This window comes from Pleurodeles waltl, chromosome 2_2 (assembly GCF_031143425.1).
Source record: "Pleurodeles waltl isolate 20211129_DDA chromosome 2_2, aPleWal1.hap1.20221129, whole genome shotgun sequence".
In the NCBI taxonomy this organism is placed as follows: domain Eukaryota; kingdom Metazoa; phylum Chordata; class Amphibia; order Caudata; family Salamandridae; genus Pleurodeles; species Pleurodeles waltl.
The window spans coordinates 863,366,916-863,384,993 of NC_090439.1; the positions used below are offsets into that span (position 1 = coordinate 863,366,916).

The 18,078-nt window shown below is 41.4% G+C and overlaps 1 protein-coding gene across 2 annotated transcripts in view; it reads left to right on the forward strand.

Annotated features, from left to right (window-relative positions):
- The window catches only part of SDC2 (syndecan 2), a 186,974-nt gene extending 169,053 nt beyond the window's left edge, over positions 1 to 17,921 (forward strand). For both annotated transcript variants that reach the window (XM_069220515.1, XM_069220516.1), the window contains exons 3-5: positions 7,908 to 8,044; positions 12,844 to 12,985; positions 16,719 to 17,921. In XM_069220515.1, the coding sequence (XP_069076616.1) occupies positions 7,908 to 8,044; positions 12,844 to 12,985; positions 16,719 to 16,882 (443 nt within the window). In that variant the 3' untranslated portion in view covers positions 16,883 to 17,921. The remainder of the gene's footprint in view (positions 1 to 7,907; positions 8,045 to 12,843; positions 12,986 to 16,718) is intronic.
- Positions 17,922 to 18,078: the final 157 nt, after the last annotated feature.

An 18,078-nucleotide genomic window follows, 5' to 3' on the forward strand; every position in this document is an offset into this window, starting at 1 on the left:
AAAATAGGCCTGGTGCTGGCTGCCAACTTTTTGATTTTGTCTGTGTTTATTTTGTTTTGTAATGAACCTTGCAATTTTTTTGTTGGACAGCTAGCTGGGTCTTTGCCATTTCAAAATAAAAAAAAACGTGTAAAAGCAAAACTAATTTCTATCTCCAAAAGCACATATATCCATATTGGTCACTGGCACTGAAGTAACTTACTTTGTGTGGAGGTGCTTCTTGTGAAAGGGCAGACTGCTGTCACTCACACGCAATTTAGCCAATGGCTGAAGTTGGCTGTTCCACTGCCCTATGCTGTATGCTGCAGTCAGTAGAAGAAAATTGTGAATGACACAATAACAGGATGATGAGGGCTGGATAAAATCATATATAAGTAACTATGTTATACATACAGTTTTAGTAAAAATCAATAGGTCTTGGCTAACACCAGAGCTAATGAAAGTACATGTGTTATTTTAGGAGCAAAAGTGTCTGCAACTAAAGGTGGCTGCCTGCCAATAAATTAATGTGGGTTTTCTTTTCGCATGGCTCCTGTTTGCAGAACACTGACAAAAACACTGCATTGTATAGAATGCATGAATATAATAAGTATATTTACCAAAGCATAAACAAATATTGAAATATTCACCACTGTTACCATGCAGTATAAAGCTTTAACAATACTTGGTTCCCATTGCATAAACCTTGGTACATCTTAGTTTTGGGTGCAGCAGCTTTGCTAGTTACTCTGAGTTACATGATCACAATGTTGCTTGGATTATAAACAAGTTCTCTCATTGCCGCTTTTCGGCCAGTTGGCCCTAGTGTTTCTTCTTGATTTAGTAAGAAGCCAAGATCTGCAAAGGAGTAGTTCCTTTATACTTCAGGGCTTAATACAGTAATGGAAAGGAATGGTCTGGATTGCTATTTTATTTATTTAAGTGAGCAGACCCTCAGGACATCAGACACTTAGTCATTGCAAAATCTTTCAGTATTTGATAGATGACGTGCTGCAAATCAACTGTTGAATGGGGTTATGTCTTGGTTGCATAATTTCTCTATGTGAACATAGAACAACCTACTGCCACCACTGTGGCAGGGCACGACTATGCATGACGCCCCTACTCACTGGGGCTTAATGAAGTAGGTACACGGCCACTAGTTAGCAGACTGCTGCACTCCGCTTCCCTCATAAGCTGCTTCGGAAGTCTGCAGATGTCAGCATGACCAAATAAAGTTGTTCTTGAAGGAAAAGGGATAGTTCCACCCTTCCATTGCTTCACAAGCACCAGCTCTGTCAGCAAACAAAGTGTTTTACTACAGGTTTGTTGCACAAAGTTCACTGTCAAACGCAGGCAAAGTGGGCCTTACTTCTGAGAACATAAGCACAAACTGCCTGGATATGACATTGTGACAAGCATGAAGTCATCACTGGTTGTCTACGGCCAACTCCTGAAGAGGCAAGGATGCAAGAAAGACCATTTGCACCAGCCTGCAGGGATACTGCAAATGAGCAAGAACAGAGTTACCTAGAATGCTGTGAGTAACATAGTGAAGATGCCATAGTACACAGTTGCTCAGTTAAATGGTGAACCTTAACTATACATGACATGGGTTTGTAATGTACGCAGTTTATTATGTAGTGCTTCTTTCCCTAAGTGACAGATGTAGTGCACAAGAGATGAGTAGAATCTGGCATTTTCGTCGTCAGATACTTATAAGTTGAAGCGTTTTCAGTTTCCCTTAAATTACGAGGTGATCTTTTGTGGCAGCAGCTTCAGAAGGGACGGTATTCCAGAGTACTGGTCCAAGTATAATACAATAGGTTCTTCAGAACTTTTGCTTAATGTTTTTTGTAACCAAAAGGTGAGGCGTTTGCTCTTGGTTAATTTGTGGAGTAAGTTACACAGAGTCCTTTCTCTCGTGCTCTGAGGGTGAAGGATCATAAACACAGTCCTTCTTTACTGGGACCCAAGATAGCTTCAGAAGGGCTGGGTTTGCTTTATTTTGCTGTAATATGGACGTTTGTAATCGTCTTTGCGTGCAGGCCACAGTACACTGAATTGCACACAGGGATGCTGGATGATATCCTTGCCCCAATAAGAGAAATGCAGTGTTTGGTTGAGGAGCATGGCAGGATCCTGTTGGGTTGGATGAGCTGTTCTAAAGGACAGTGAGGAACTTGTGCAGCAGTAGCCACCAAACTCTGCCTCCAAATTTTAACTAAACTGGGGTTCCACACCAGCAAAACACCTCCTACCGTATCATGAGCCATGATACGGCATGGCGGTGTTTTGCTGGCAGATGCTGCTGCTGGCAGCAGCGCCTCGTCCCGTCTCCTGCCAGAGGACCTCCTGCAAGCAGGTAAGTCTGATTCTCCGACAGGAGAGGGGGGTGGAGGGTGTTGTGTGCGTGTGTGGGGCTGTTGTGTGAGGGGGGGGATCGCGTGAGGGGGGATCGCGTGGAATGCGTGCATGAATGAATAAATAAGAGTGTACGTGTATGTTGTGTTGTGAATGCGTGTGTGCTATAATGTATGTTAGTGTGTGTTACGGGTATGTGTGCGTGCGTGGATGTGGGTATGCGTGTGTGTATGAGTATGTGTGCACATGTGAGTGTGTGGATGTCGGGTGGGCTAGGTGAGGGAGAGGGAGGTAGAGGACTCGGTGGAGTGGCAGGGGAGACCTCCATCAGTACCAGGGAAGGAGTTCCCTGGCACTGATAGTGCCTACCGCCATGGTTTTCGTGGCAGTAGATTTGCCACGAAAACCATGGCAGTAGGCGGGGTCATAATCCCTTTATAGGGAGCAAATAGTCCGAATGGTTCCTGGTCTGACTTTTGATTGGATAATGGTTTTGTATCCATTGAAAGTGCTTCAGGAAAGTTTAAGAAAGTAAGAGTTAAACACCTAAAGAATGAATGAGACAAAATAAGACTAAGGAAAGTTGGAAGCAACAGGAAAGGCATTGGCTGAGGGCTGAAGGTATCGTGATCAGATGTCCCCTCAATATGCCAGGACAATCTAAAATGTAAACAGTATACCTTTACAGGGAAAATACACAGAAAAGGGCGAATTGGTTGAGTTGGGATAAAAATACATTGGTCATTATAGTGCCTGGTTAGCTGATTCTTCAGTTGCAATACAGAAACTGAATCTCACAAGAAGCCCAAGTGCATTGGTGTTTATACCTTAGGTACCTAAGGCAGACCTGGTAAGAGCGTCAGCAATTGAGAACTGCAGTCTGCAAGACTGGCATCCTTCCAATATGGTAGCAAGCAGCATATGTATAACAGACTCCGTTAGAATAGGGCATCTTCTGTAAGATCTTGTGCATCATTATCTGTCCTTCCCACTGCCAGGTTTTCTTGGATGGTCTGAAACTGTCTGCCCCTTGAGATTAGACCAACCTCAAATCACATGGGACTTTGGAAAGTCCTTAAAACGCTCCTATCATGCACTAAGGGTCGGGTTTTGTAAAGTTTCTAGCACCCTGGTACCCCTACGGGACAAGTTGCTGCGCCTTATAAACATATTCAGCATTAACAAATATTAATAAGATCCCCTAAAACTGCCTTATGCAGACTAGAGTTTAGCTCTTTGGAAAAAGCTGCTTAAGGTTAACTGTGGTAGTGATCTGTTTTTGCAGCGTGATGGAGTAGAGTGTGAGCTTACTTCCTTTAGCCATTGAAAAGACTGACAACATAAAACGAGCATTTGCAAAGCCAAAAAGCTGTTGGCAAGGCCAGATCGGAGTTAAAAAACAAAACAAAAAAACTTAAAGCCTGTTTCCAACTTTGCTAACATCATAGCATCAGTTGATGTCAAGCAGACAACAACGTACCCTATCTAGTGATCTGCACACCCTACAACTAGATATAACATAATAAACCGTATTATTACACCAAGACTGTACATTGCCCAATCTCACTACAGCATTGAATGACTTGGGTCTTGACAACTGCAAAAGTAGTTTTCATACTTGCTGTCTGTCCAGGAGAATATAAATTGTGAGTTTGTAGATGAATCCACCTCATCCTCCTCTTTTCCTTGATATACGTCATCATTAAGGATCTTCTCCTTCTATTCTATTTAGGTCTGGCCTAAAGTCACTTCTGTCTTGTCAGCCTCATGTTTCTCAAAAATAAACTTATATAGGGGCTCCCAGTCAAAACTCTTTCACTATTTTTCCGATGAGTGTCACTCAAATTATGCTCCCTCCCACCACAGCACAAAGGATAAATCAACAGACCTGCCCACTCTGTCCGCTGATGCTTTCACTTCAAGTGACTGCGGTTATTTCCCTTGCACATGTATAATTACATCAAAAAATGTTTCCCCAAGAATAGAACATTTAAGACCAGTGGTTCCCCACCTTTTTGAACCAAACCCACTTTTTAGAACAAATTTACGTGACCCACCTACCTTTAATGGACATGAGGAGGAGTGATTTTGAATGTAACTGAGGCGGTGGTAGTGCATTGTCATTTACAGATAGCACATTTCCATTGAAATGGCCACTAACTGCACAGACATACAGCTTTCCTTATGAAGAATATAGCAAGGGAGCACTTAAATGATAATGCGTGGAATGGGGTTTCATTGAATATTTCTAAATTTGGTCATCCCCAATTAAAGTGGCTTTGTTTGTTTTGAGCCTATTAAAATCTCTGTTTCCAGCACACTTTGGAATTACAAAAAAAGACATCACGTTTGCTTTCCTAACTGCTGAATGCACACTGTTCATTTACAGGTATTTGACTTCTTGTTGTGTGTTACAAAAAAAAGACATTGTAAGATTGGGTTAAAAATTCCTCTCACTTTGCAGTCAGAGAAAGAAAATTAAACAACAATCCTCAGTTAAAATAATAAGGAGCGACTTGTAAGAAGACCTCTGTCATTGAAGCGGACGAATATGAGAAGACAAACACATACCTTGAACACATCTTTATGTAATTGCCACTAGTGTGTCGTGACCCACAGTTTGGGAAACGCTTTTATCAACACGAGAACTTCCCAATGACTTCTAGTCCCTGTGTATGGTAGCATTTCATCAACTATACCACAACTCTCAAAGCATTTATTGTAATTTGCAATGTTGATTTCTCACTTTAAACCAGCTATGGAATATTAAGTAATCTTACAGAAAATGTATACAGGTCATTAGAGTAGCTTGAGCGCATATCCTATTTTCTAGGTGGAAATCACATCCCCTCAGTTCTGTGATTGACATTTTAAGTACTTCTGTGTGACTTAATAGGGACTTCTAATATCTACTTGTGAAACTGCAGCTTTTGGAAAGAAGCCAGCACTATACACACACAAAATTACTTATTTTAAAGGCACTTGTATTTACCAGTGTATGGTAGTTCCAAAAAACTGTATGGTGCCTTCAAGGAATGCATTGAAATCTATAATTTCACTGATTACAAACCAGCTTTGGCAAAATTATTATTACTATGGAAATCAAGCAAATAATACTTATATAGCAAAAGTGTGCACAAATGTTTAATGCCACACCTCCTCAGTTTGGTGAAGGTCATTTGAAGCCGTGCATCTGACTTGAGAGGGACCTCTAGTAATGACCTGTGGAACTGCAGTTTCATGAATAAATGCCGGTGCTCTTGCATCAGACTCGAGAAGGACCTTTAGTAAAGACCTGTTGAATTGCAGGTTCATGAAGGAATTTCAGTACTTTCTCATCTGACTTGGACAGGGACCTCTAGTAACCCCTTCAGAAATGGAAGGTTTGTGAAGATATATGGGTATTTTACTGGGACACAAATATAGTGCTACTTAAATAGTTTCCCAACAATAAGTTTGAAGGCACTTGACTTAACCAGTGACTGCTAGTACCTATACATGCTGGTCTATGTTCACACGTTTTTCATAGTGAACAAGTCATTTTATTGAAAGTTGTGACATCGATTCTTAAATATAAACCAGCACTGGCATATTTACTCATGCTGTAAAAAACATGCACAATTTATTGGAATAGTAATGGAGTATGTACCTTTTTATGTTGAAGCCACACTCCCTCAACTTTTTTAAAGGCATTTGAAGCAGTTGCGTCTGACTCAAGAGAGACATTCAGTAACTCTTGAGTTATTGCTGCTTTGCGACAGACTGTTGAGCAGTCGCTTCTGATTCGAGAAGGACACCTAATAATTACTTGAGGTAGTGTAGCTATGTGAAAGGCCAGACCAATTGGCTTTGCCGATGCTCGTTTAGGATTGCCATGATGAATACCGCGTGAGGCATTCATTCATGCCTAATCCATTTGACGATTAAGATTTGTGGACCATATGCCATACATGGACTATGCATCTTTGAAATTGTGCATGCTAAGAAATACAAAGTCTTTCTTTAGGAGAATGATCTAGGTGCCTCACCTCAGTATTGTGTTCTCTGATGTTTTCATTAGGTGTGCTGTTCTAATTTCAGGATCCACTCGAGTCTAGTATTTTCCGAAGTAGCCTGTATATATCTCAGTAGCAGTGATGAAGCACTTGGTTCACTGTAAGAATTATTTGCACCCTCCATTTACAAAGACTTATTGTTTGAGACCCATGGGGTGCATTGTAATGTACCAAGAATTGGCAAAGACGAAGACAATAGCTCTGACCTTGGCAGACAGCCTGTTGACTTTGTAAATGCTTGTTTTATTTTGTCAAGGTTTGTACAAAACTTAAGTGTTGTAGGAGAGACGAGGCTTGTCAGTATCAAAAGTAAATTGGCTGAAAGCAAAATCATATTTGTGGTCTCAAAAATTTCACTTGGCCATACTAGTAATTGGCACTGTAGAGAGCCAGTGGCTAAAATGGGCTGCCCCATGCTGTATGCTGCAGTGGGCAGAAGAAAAATGTGAATCACACAAAAAAGACCAATGGATAAAGAAGAGTATGTGAAAGACCCTGTAAGTAATTAATATATATTTTTAGCAAAATCAAAATGACTCATCGGGTTTAAAAAAATGTCGGGAAAGCGTGTTTTTTTTTTTCTTCATATGAACAGACTAACAGGTCAGGGAGTTAGTGAGGGCCAAGCAAGATGCAGGTTGGGCAGGGGGAGAGCAACACGCAGGGCAGGGTAGACCAACGTAGAAGGTGGGGGACATAGCATATGAGAGAGAACAAGAGATGGCAAAGGGAAAAGCATGCGAGTGAAACACTGCAACTCGAATGCAGGTGGGACAGAGAAACACAGAGAGAGACCGAGCAAGAGATACTGAGAAGCGAGACTAGAGAAGAATACGGGTGACGGAAGAACACAAGTATGGCTGAGGGAGAGAAGCCCACAAGAGAGACATCTGTAAAACACATGCTCTCACATGGACTGCTTAAGATAAAAGAAAAAATTGTTTGCCAAAAGTCAGCAAGGGAAGGTTTGGAAGCCAGTCAAAAAGGCTACGCTATAGGAAAGGGACAAAGACAAGATTGACAAGCTGCAACATGGAAAGCCATTAAGAAGCAAGCAAATGAAACAGAGTGACAACGACCAGTGGTAATCAATGGGTGGGTTAGATGTAAGCCCACATAAGCTGTTGGGAAGTCCACAAACAGTCTTTTGCAACCAGATATATTTAACATAAAATACCTTTGATAATTTTTTCAAGTTAAACATTTTAACTCCCCCTTATAACTTACCAAAGGGAGAATCCACATTCCGAGTGTAGCACTCCCTATGGTAAAGTATAGGAAAAATTGAAAACGCTTAGTTACCTAAATAAATTAGTAAAAATATTTTTATGTTAAATATTAATGTAAATACTATTGGGAAAGATCCAATATCAGTGCCTACGTGGGCATGTAGAGGTCTTACCTGTGTACATGGAAATGTATGTGTAAACATCAAAAAGATTAAAAGAAATCTCAGCTTTGATAAGAAAAAGTACCACAAATAATTGTTGTTTTTGTTCTTCAAAACAGGAGCTTTTGGAGTAGATGATGAGGATGGTGAAATATTGATAACATCTCGAATATTTCCCAACATCCCACCCACTAGTGATGCTCCAGAAGAGGCAGCTACCCTTAAAACGCAGTCTAAGATACCAGCGCAAACAAAGGTTTGTTGACGGTCACTTTCTATTTGGTGTGCATGCCGTGTTAGTGGTACATTGCCAATTGTGTTGAATACTTCTCCATCCGTGTGTAGATTCTCAGAAAGCTTGCATTTGTCACAGTGAGCGACACAGGAGTGCATACAGGTAGGTGTGCATCTAGGCCCAAACTTTGGGGAGTGCTAGCACTAAACGTTGTTGTGGGACTACCACTGTACACACTGGGGGCCGACACAGTATCAGAATACACCATTGGAAGGCTAGTATGTCCAGATATGATGCACTAATGTATGGAAAAGGCATATGTCTATGCCTGTTCTTTCCTGCAGCAGCACATTAAAGCCAGATCTTTTGTCTTCACCAATGTATTCCCCTGAAACGGAAACATCAAGAACTGTTGGAGCTCAGTGTGTCCACCAAACCTGCAAGCATTGGATGTCTCAAAGATGTTGGGTACCAAGCGAGTACTCTGCATGTCAGAGTTAAAAGCACTGAAGGCTTACTGGAAACGTTTCTTTTCTGATTAAGAGTAACATGAACTGCATAATGATTCCATTCTTCCAGGGAACAAAAAGATGTGTGTGTAGAAATCTCCCAGTGCCCAATAAACTGCTCCTACAGACATGAAGAAGTAGACTTGAGCTGTAAAGAATAAACTGGCATAAGGAACATTGTGGGAGCTTCTATATGGCTGTCACAAAATGAGGTGGGCTCACCAACAACTCAAAAGTAATGGATATCCACAGAACAATGAGCCAGATACTTGTTCACAATGTAATGCATGCACATGTTGCTATTTCCATAGCATGCACCTTGCCCAAGAGCAACACATGCTGTAGATTTCGGCGGATGGGTTACTCCGTCACAACAGTGACGGGTATCCGTCTGCGAAAATATAAATACCTTAGGGAATAATGGGATTTATATTTCGGCACGTGGGATATCCATATCCAGGACTTTATATTACAAGTCGCTGTGACTGAATAACCCGTCCGCCGAAATCTAAATCAGGCCCAGAGTTTTGCCCATTATGGGAGGTGATGGAAAATGATGCAATATTGTATTCATCAAGTAGTGACTTTTACCTTTTTGTTACACACATTTACACTAGTATCTCACACATTTAAATTTTAGGCACATTGTGATTAAGTGATTTCCCAGAACTGCATAATTTTCAGTCAATGCTAACCTGGATTCAAATCAAGGTCCTTAAGTTGCTAGCTTAGCCAGTAGACCACATCTCCTATCTTAGTTGATGTACTTACTAGCACTTTCAGAAAAAATTCAAACCTTGCACAGTGGCAACAAAATCTGTCTGTATTTCATATGTAACCGTGAAATATTTTCTGTATTTTATGGTTCCTTATTAATATGTGGGTTTAATACATGCAATAACGCATTTTTACTCCAAGATGTAATAATATCCATTGTAGCCATCAGTATAAACAAATGTGATATTTCATGTCACCTAAGGTAGTGTTCAAATGATTGATTGGTCTTTTTTCAGTTTCTGGCCCTGCAATACTTCTTTACAAAATGGCTAAACACTGCTGTGTGAGAAATTAGGCTATATTGTAAATTACAACTATGCAGCCAGTTCCCATTTTGTTAGCTTTAGATTAATTTTCTTATAAAAAATACACACTTACTTATAAGCCAAACTTTCACTCAGTCACTGTTTCTTTCTCTCCAAAACGGAAGAAGGTTAGGCAAAGATGCACAGATTTAAATGTGTGCTTGCTGTGATGGAAGTTCATCATGGGAAGTAGTTTTGGCAGCAATATTAGTTAAGGAACTGACGTCATTTAAAAATTATAATTATTCTTGTTATGATGAGCATGGTCAGCATAGGACACTTCTGCAGGATTTTATTGATATAGCCAGAAAGAGACCTGAGAGCAGACCCATGATTGTGAGAAAGTGTGTGCATGTCCAAAACCCTGCCGCACCACTGTCAAAGGGCTCCTGTAGCTCCAGCCAGGGCACAATGCCTGCACCCTCAGGCTGTGCAGAGCTCATGTGCCTTCACCCGAACAGATGTCTTGTGCTCTCTTGCAGGAAGATAGAAGGTGCAACTAGCAGAACAGGGGAGTATGCAGAGCTTTTGTCCACTGAGGGCACCATGATTAGAGTTGTTCCCTTTAATTGTGGTGCCACCAAACCATACATTAATGATTAGTGCACGTGCACTAACAGAGGCTCCTGCAAGAAATCCCTCCTATTGCACCCTAGAAGTTGACCTACTCTCACAAGCTTTATGCTTTACTCCTCCATCCACTCACTTTAGCGTCTGCCTTCTTCAACCAAACCAGGGAAGGACGTATAAAACGCTAGACTCCTTCAGTATGTGAAGGGTTTAAGTTTGATGTTCCTCGTGAGCCACAGTTTGAAAATTGACTAGACCATCTTTTACAGTTCTACTGCTTAGAAAATTCAATAATATTAACAGATTAGGTCCCCAGCTTTCAGTATGACTCAGTGGGGGGGTCCCTGGATTCCAATAATGATTCAGTGGGGGTCCCCAGGTTCCAGTAATGATAAAATGGGGGTCCACAGAAGTCAAATGGTTGGGAACCAGTGGTTTAAATGATTTAATTAGTATGAATGAGAAATGGTGTTAGTAAGAAATCGGGGATGGCAATAAGAAGAGCATTAATCACCTCTTAATGTGTGAAAGGACGGGAGGCTGGACTGTGGATTGGTAGTTTGTAGCAGGAAGAAAGAGCTTAATTTTTCACTGTGACACTAGAGGGATTGAAGCTGATTTTTCTTGCTATGACGTCAAATGATAAATAGGAATTATGACATATTCTAAGGGTTTTATCAGAGGATGAGAAACTGGAGGAGAAACCATCTAAGTCCATATTGTTACTCAACACTGTCACTAAGGTGTGACCAAAGAGGGCATTCGTTGTTAGTGTTTTCCCCGTAGGTTGCTAAAACTCTATGCAGGTGGATTGTTTACCTTTGAGACACTTCCATGTGCCTTCATCTTGCCCTCACTAGGTTTAATGTCTACATGATGGTGCAGGATAGTCAGGTCAGTACCTGACCGGACCAAGAGAGGCTGAATTTAGTTGGTCTGAGCAGGGTTCAAGGCAACGTTGGACTAGTTCACTTGTAGGAAGTGCATGTATCATGGTTTAGTTTATTGTTGTATGTGACAACATGTGGTATGTTCCACCGTTGTAGAAGGTTCCAGTGCAGATGGTGATGTCATCATTTGAATATTGCAGCTGGTGCTGAGGTGAAGGAGATTGCTTGATAGTTTATAGTTGAAGAGGTGGGAGAGAGAAGCAAACATGCGAGGTTTGAGTCTGCCTTGCGGGAGGGTAAAGGCCAGAAGTTGTAACCTTTTCAGTGTCCTTGAAGATACCTTCCTACAAGGTATCTCATGAGCTTTCAACGCGTGTGCATTGTACACCAACACGCTTACTCAGTGGCCCTGTCAGTAGTAAGTGACCTCAGGAGCTGATCTCATGCTACTATACCAAGAGAGCCCCCAGTTTGACTCCCATTACAAAAACACAATACTGATAGCACACATTCACCTCTTCACGCAGCTCCCAATAATTAATTAGTTAAAGCCAGGGCTCCCAGGGTTCAGATAAGAAAGTTCCCCATTGAAGAAACAAATAGACAATTTATTAGAATGTCTAAAATTGGTCACAATAGTTAGATTTTAGAACCAGCTGATACTGTTTATTAAGAAACCCACACGGTTGGAGACAGACCTGCGGTATCCATATGAACCCACATTAGAACAACTTCTGGTGGCAGAGCATTCTGGATTCTTTATCAAGGTGTTGCTCGGAGGCTGCGCAGCATGATGTCTGTAATCTGTAGCTACAAAGTGCTTGCAAGCTGCGCATGATGTCTGGAATTAGTAGCTGCATGCTGACTGCAGGCTGTGCTTGATGGTTGGGATCTGTAGTAACGTGCTGTGTGTAAAGTGCACATGTCTGTGAATCTGTAGCAAAGTGTTGCGTGCAAGCTGCACATCTGTGAATCTGTAGCAACTTGCTTTGTGCAGGCTGTGCATGATGTCTGGAATCTGTAGTAACACGCTGTATGCAAGCTGCACATGTCTGGAATCTGTAGCAACATGCGTCGTGCAGACGAGGCTGTGCATGTCTAGAATCTGTAGCAACATGCTGTATGCAGGCTGCACAGGCTGTCTGAAATGTGTGGCAACGTACTCCGTGCAGACTAGACTGTGCATGTCTGGAGTCTGTAGCAACGTGCTGAGTGCAGGCTGCGCATGATGTCCGGACTCCAGCAATGTGCTCCGTGTAGGCTGTGCATGATATTTGGGGTCTGTAGTAGTGTGCTGTGTGCAAGCTGCACATGTCTGGAATCTGTAGCAACGAGCTCCGTGCAGGCTGTTCATGCATGATGTCTGGCGCCTGTAGCGAGGTGAAGAGGGCAGGCTGCACGTGACGTCACCAGCCTGTAGTAAATGTTGCATACAGGCTGCAGTGTTCTGGATTCTGTAGCAGGGTGTACATGTAGTCTAGATGCAGGATACACATACAGTCGGTGCATGGATGGCCACGTTGTCTTCCCTTATAGCGATTACAAATAGAATGGTGCGAGTGTTGTGGTTGGGTATAAATTATAACCTATAGTCGATACAGTGAGGCAAGGTGTATGTATGTCGTAGATGAAGGTTTGGACCACATGCTCCAAACTTTGTGAGTTCACAGGTGTTGCTGCTAAAACCTTGTTAACATGCCTATTCAAATATTGGTTACATGTGTGTTGATTCATGTTTCCCTCTTTTAATCATTATTTTATGGTTTCAGGGACCGGATGAGATCGATAAAGTTACCGTCCCCAAGAGCAACGCCGATAACAAGAAGCGCCAGTTTGAAAGTGTTGATGATGGCGACGTGCACACACGGAAACACTCAGAGAGTTTCTTCCATAAAACAGAAGTGTTGGCTGGTGAGTAGAACTTTTAGGGTGAAATATCGTTTTTATCTGATGTTTAATTTCCAGAGATAAGGAAAAGAGACCAAAAGAAAACTAACCAAAAATGCAGTGAACTTTAATGTACCAGAATATAGATGAGTTTATGAATCCAGATGTTTTCTATAGTTCATTGTTGAACAACTGGGATTAGAAATCCACACTGGATTACATGCTTAAAGGTAGAGCTTCTTGGTTTATTAAAAGATATTTGACATTTTAAGGCTTCTCAAATGTTTAAGCTTTTAACTATTTAAAAAGAGGGTGTTCAAATTCCTGTTAATATTTTGGAGACTGCAGTTTGTTGAACTGGAGAAAACCTCTTAACTATGTTCTTCTTTTAAAATAGGTACAAAACTGAGGCTAGCAGAATCACATCTGAACAGTAATTTTTTGTAGCGTAAAATAACCATCAGTTTACTGTGTGGCCTGAGTCAACATGCGTTACTGATGTCAGTTTACAGTTCCTAGCTATTAATGTAGTACAGTGGAGTATAACACATTGAGTGGAGAACACCCGCCATATTGTTTTCAAAGTTGGTAGGATGCAAAGCAACACAGTGTGGCCTATCGCTAACAAAATAGTGCTAGATGTTTTCCAGTTTTGCACATGATAATCTTGCCTCTGCTGGGAATTTGGACACCAGGAAACTGTATGCGCAAAAGCCTTTGACTATTTTGTATTTGTTTTTTTACCTGTTAGTCGTTGCTTCTAAAAATAAGGATAGTACGTCATGAACAGTGCATAATTTGAGCCGGTGGTTGCAGGTGGTGGCAATAAGTGTTCGGTCCCAAGGCTCATTTTTCATCATCAGACTTTGACCAAGAAAAAGAGAAAGAAAGGCAGAAAAGGGAGAAGGAAGACAAAAGAAAAAGATGAAGAAACGGTGATAAAGATAGAAGAAAGCAGGAATGAAAAAGAACCTACAAAAAATAAAGACTGGAATAAGTAACAAGAAATAGTCATGCGGCGGATCTAAGATCAGGCAGCTTTGCAATTGCGTTATTCCGTCATGTGACAGCACAAAAAGAGGGCTCATAATGACAACTTAGGGTCCTTGCACCTTTGCGTATTTCTTTAACTATATTAAACACTAACTGTCACTATTGAGTGCCTTGAAAGGTGTGTTTAACTGGTAGAAGATACTGTTGAATGATTTAAATGACTTTGAAAGGCATTAGTGCTGAGATGCAGACCAGTGCAAACAAAGCTAGACACGCCCCAGCAGCCCCCGCGACGCAGCCGGTCCCACACCGAGGGAGCCACCCATCCAGCCCAAGGCCTAGGACTATCTGAGGCATGGAGTGGCCCCTCACAGCCTCCTGGGAGTGCGGAAGGGGGGCCCTTTTCCATCATGCCACTGTGTACCAAGCATTCCAGTCCTGCTTCGACAGCAGTGTTGGGTTCCCATGCATACAGCGAGCACCGCTGTTTTTTTCTTCCTCGCTTTACACAGTAGCCCTGCTGTGTGCGCGGTTGTGGCAGAGTGTGCTTTGAAGTGCGTGGAAGCTTTCCAATAGAACGGTTCCACTGTCCAACATTTATTTTAGTGTTGCTTATTTTTGGTATCCTCCAGGATTGGGCTACATTGAGTGTGTGTCCTTGGCCTCTTCCCACCTGGTTTTTATTTCAGTATTACATCTCCTCACAATGTATATGTGTAGCTGGCCAAAGCGTCCAGTCCTGACAACCGCACCTCTTGTCAGATTAACCTGCATCCCTAGGGCTGTGCCCAAAGCCTTCCGTTCCCCCTTTTCCATCATTCTTACTGGACTGAAGGTGCTTGTAGTTCTGTTCAGTTCTGCCTAAACACAATGGGTTAGTATTTTTAGAATTGTCTCTGCAATTAGAACCAATCTTCATTTTATTCCAAAGGGTAGATTTGCTGTCATAGAGATTCTGTGTATTGAATACGGCGGTGTGTTACCTGGCTCTCGCACAGTGATTTATAAGTAGAAATGCCTTCACTTCCCCCCAGCAAGCTGACAAATCCGTTTTAAACCTCTATAGTTAGTACATTAATTTATTGCCAAGAATTACTAGAAGAATGAGCTAAAATCCTCGCTTTGTCATCAGTTAAATACTGTGTTTCCATGAAAATAGGTGTTATACTTTTTACTTTAGAGCTCTACCGCCCTTTTAGCCAGACTTGTGCTTTTAAAAACAGGAACAAAATGTGGAATGGAGGGAAAGTAACAATAATCGTTAATCTGAAACAGAAGAAGGGTTTAGCACAGGCGACAGAGTTGCGTAAGTACGGATGCTTAGAATGCATTGTTCCCAGCCTTTGGGTCTTCCTTGCATGGAGTCCACTCCCACATTAAGCTGGGAATGCTCTGGATGAAAAAACGCAAAGCAACACGTCATCATCTCAGCCCCGCCACGGGTGCTTTTCATAGAGTCGTAGAGCTTATTTTTACCCAAACATGCCGCCTTCTATAGCTGTCTGAAGGGGCCATTCCATAGGCTCTCCTAATTGTGTAATCTGTTGCATAAAATTAAAAATAATGAAACATTTTTGCGTTCAGAATTTGGGGCCAAGAAACATCTCTACTATTCTGTTCTGGGCACATAAGATTCTTTAAAATAAAACCCCCAACGTAGGCTAGTTTTAAAGTCTGTGTCTAGTTTGGGCAGAGAAACATTTCCGTGCGTGATCCTGATTTAGAGATCAATTGTTATATATACAGCTTCTATTGAAAGACTCTTCTGTGAACGACCAGATTGAAATCCGGGTACTCACTGCTCCGACGTAACCTTGGATAACCAAAGTGTTTACTGTGTTGTGCCGTCTCCTGGGGAAGTGCTCACTTTACCATTCCGCGCGTCTTGCCCAGATTTTAAGAGACCAGAGGTTGGTGGTGGAGCAAGGGTGTCCCGCACCCTTTCACCTGCCCAGGACCCCCACAGACCCGAGGGGGCAGACCACGGTCAGCTCCATCCACTGATGAACTGCTGTCTCTGCAGACCCGTGCTGAGAGTAGGCCACCCGTGCTGGGAGTAGGCCACCCGTGCTGATCAGCGGCTCTCTCAGTCACTGTCAGCACGCAGCTGGCTCCCTTGGGTAGTCACAGATGCCAGGAGGCGAGGTATTTCTTTTTATAACTTGATTGTGTGGAAAAGGATACTTTTTAGAAGGTGGTGAGTGTGGTTAGCAGGAGACCATTTTTTTTTATCATTCGAAGAGCTGGTTGTGTTATGTGTAGCTCCCACATTACTCTACTTCTGTGGATATGTTGTGAGCAGGGGAAGATGTTATGGTCCGATATCCGGTGTTATGTCATGGGGCGGCATCCGGTGTTTTTTCACAGTTCCTGAGTGACATCATAGACATCTCGAGCGTCGCTTTCATTAGCGTTATGATGTCACTTAGGACCCTTCAGTGAAGGACATTGTTACCAGTCCAGGAATAATTCTATGTGTTGTGGACACAGATTATGACGTCACAAAGTGTGATATGTTCAAGACATTTTCTTACAGAACCAGATGAAAAAGTGGGCCTTGGGACTGATGATTTTAAAGCATCAGCACGAGTCTCACCGAGCTAGAAAGAGATGCCAAGAGTCTTCCTCGTTCTTCCTGGTCAAAAATATTCAGATCAGAATTTCTTTCAGGGAACAAGTGGAATAACAAGATTTTGAATAATATGATGGTTATGAAAACATATTTATAGAGTTTGTTAAATCTTATCTTGTTTTTGTTTTACAGCGGTCATTGCTGGTGGAGTTATTGGTTTCTTGTTTGCAATTTTCCTGATCTTGCTATTGGTATATCGCATGAGGAAGAAGGATGAAGGCAGCTATGACCTTGGGGAACGTAAACCATCCAGTGCGGCCTACCAGAAGGCACCAACTAAAGAGTTTTATGCATAGAGCGCCAACCTAGTGTCTCTATTCATGAGATCAATGAACTTTTTCTAAATAAAGCTTTTGCATACAATATTGAAGATATGTTTTCATTCAGGGACCATTAAGGCCCTTTATGATAAAATCCCATTGTATTTAAAACTTTTTCATGTATTCTTTTGAAACGGTGTAAAATTCACACTTTTAAACGTCTGCTTTGTTCTGTGAATAGCAGTGGCAACTATTAAGTTAAAGGGCCATTGAAGTTCACTGGAAAACAAACTTCATGCAAAAATATAAAAATTACTTCAGAAATAATTTTTATCTTGCAGTTCTATGAAAGTTATTTGTGTCAGCATGTGAAATTCATTTTATTTCATTAATTTATCTTTTTCTTTTCCAAAAAAATAGATCGCCTTTCCTGTAGTAGTCATGTTGCAATTTGACTTCAGTTCATTCGGATAATATCTTATTGTAAATGTGTTTCTTTTCCGCTATGTAAACTCTAGCCTCTTCTTTCTCTCATTCATTTGCCTCCTTTCCTTCAGTCCATTATACAGATTGCTTTGTTCCTCTGTGTGGCATCAGGCACACTTGCTGCAGGCGCTCTATGTGTATAACTGGATGATTGTTCCGAACAAACTGCGTAGTCGTGTTCTTACCAAGCGAATCTTATTTAAGAAAGATTTGATGTAAGCTACTGGCAAGCCGAAGCAAACCCAAAGACTCTTAACAGTATTCTGAGAATTTACTGCAGATTTTTATGGCCACTTTTCGAGTTCATTTCTTTCCAGTTTGAAGGTACGAGTAGGGGTTTAAAGAAACAGTTTTGTTCTTAAAATGAATTTAAGTTGTAAAAGTCCCTTGAAGCCTTTTAAGTGCCTATGATTCTATGTAACTTGTTTCAGACTTGTATTAATACGTGTATAACAGTAAAAAAAAAAAGTTGGTATTTTATAAGCACAGACAAATCTAATGGTAACTTTTGTAGTCTTACATCGATAGACTTAAATTGTAATTTGGGAACATAAACACTACTGAATAAAACAAGTGGCCTAATATTAAATTATGTATTATCATGCCTTTTGTTAATGTAACCATCTACGTGTGATTGTCAGCCATAGCTTCCAAGGTGTCCAAACGCGCACAGAACACTCCTGTTGGGACCAATAATGTATTAATGCTAGGATCGGATCCTCGAAGCTAGAGTCCAAAGAATTGCC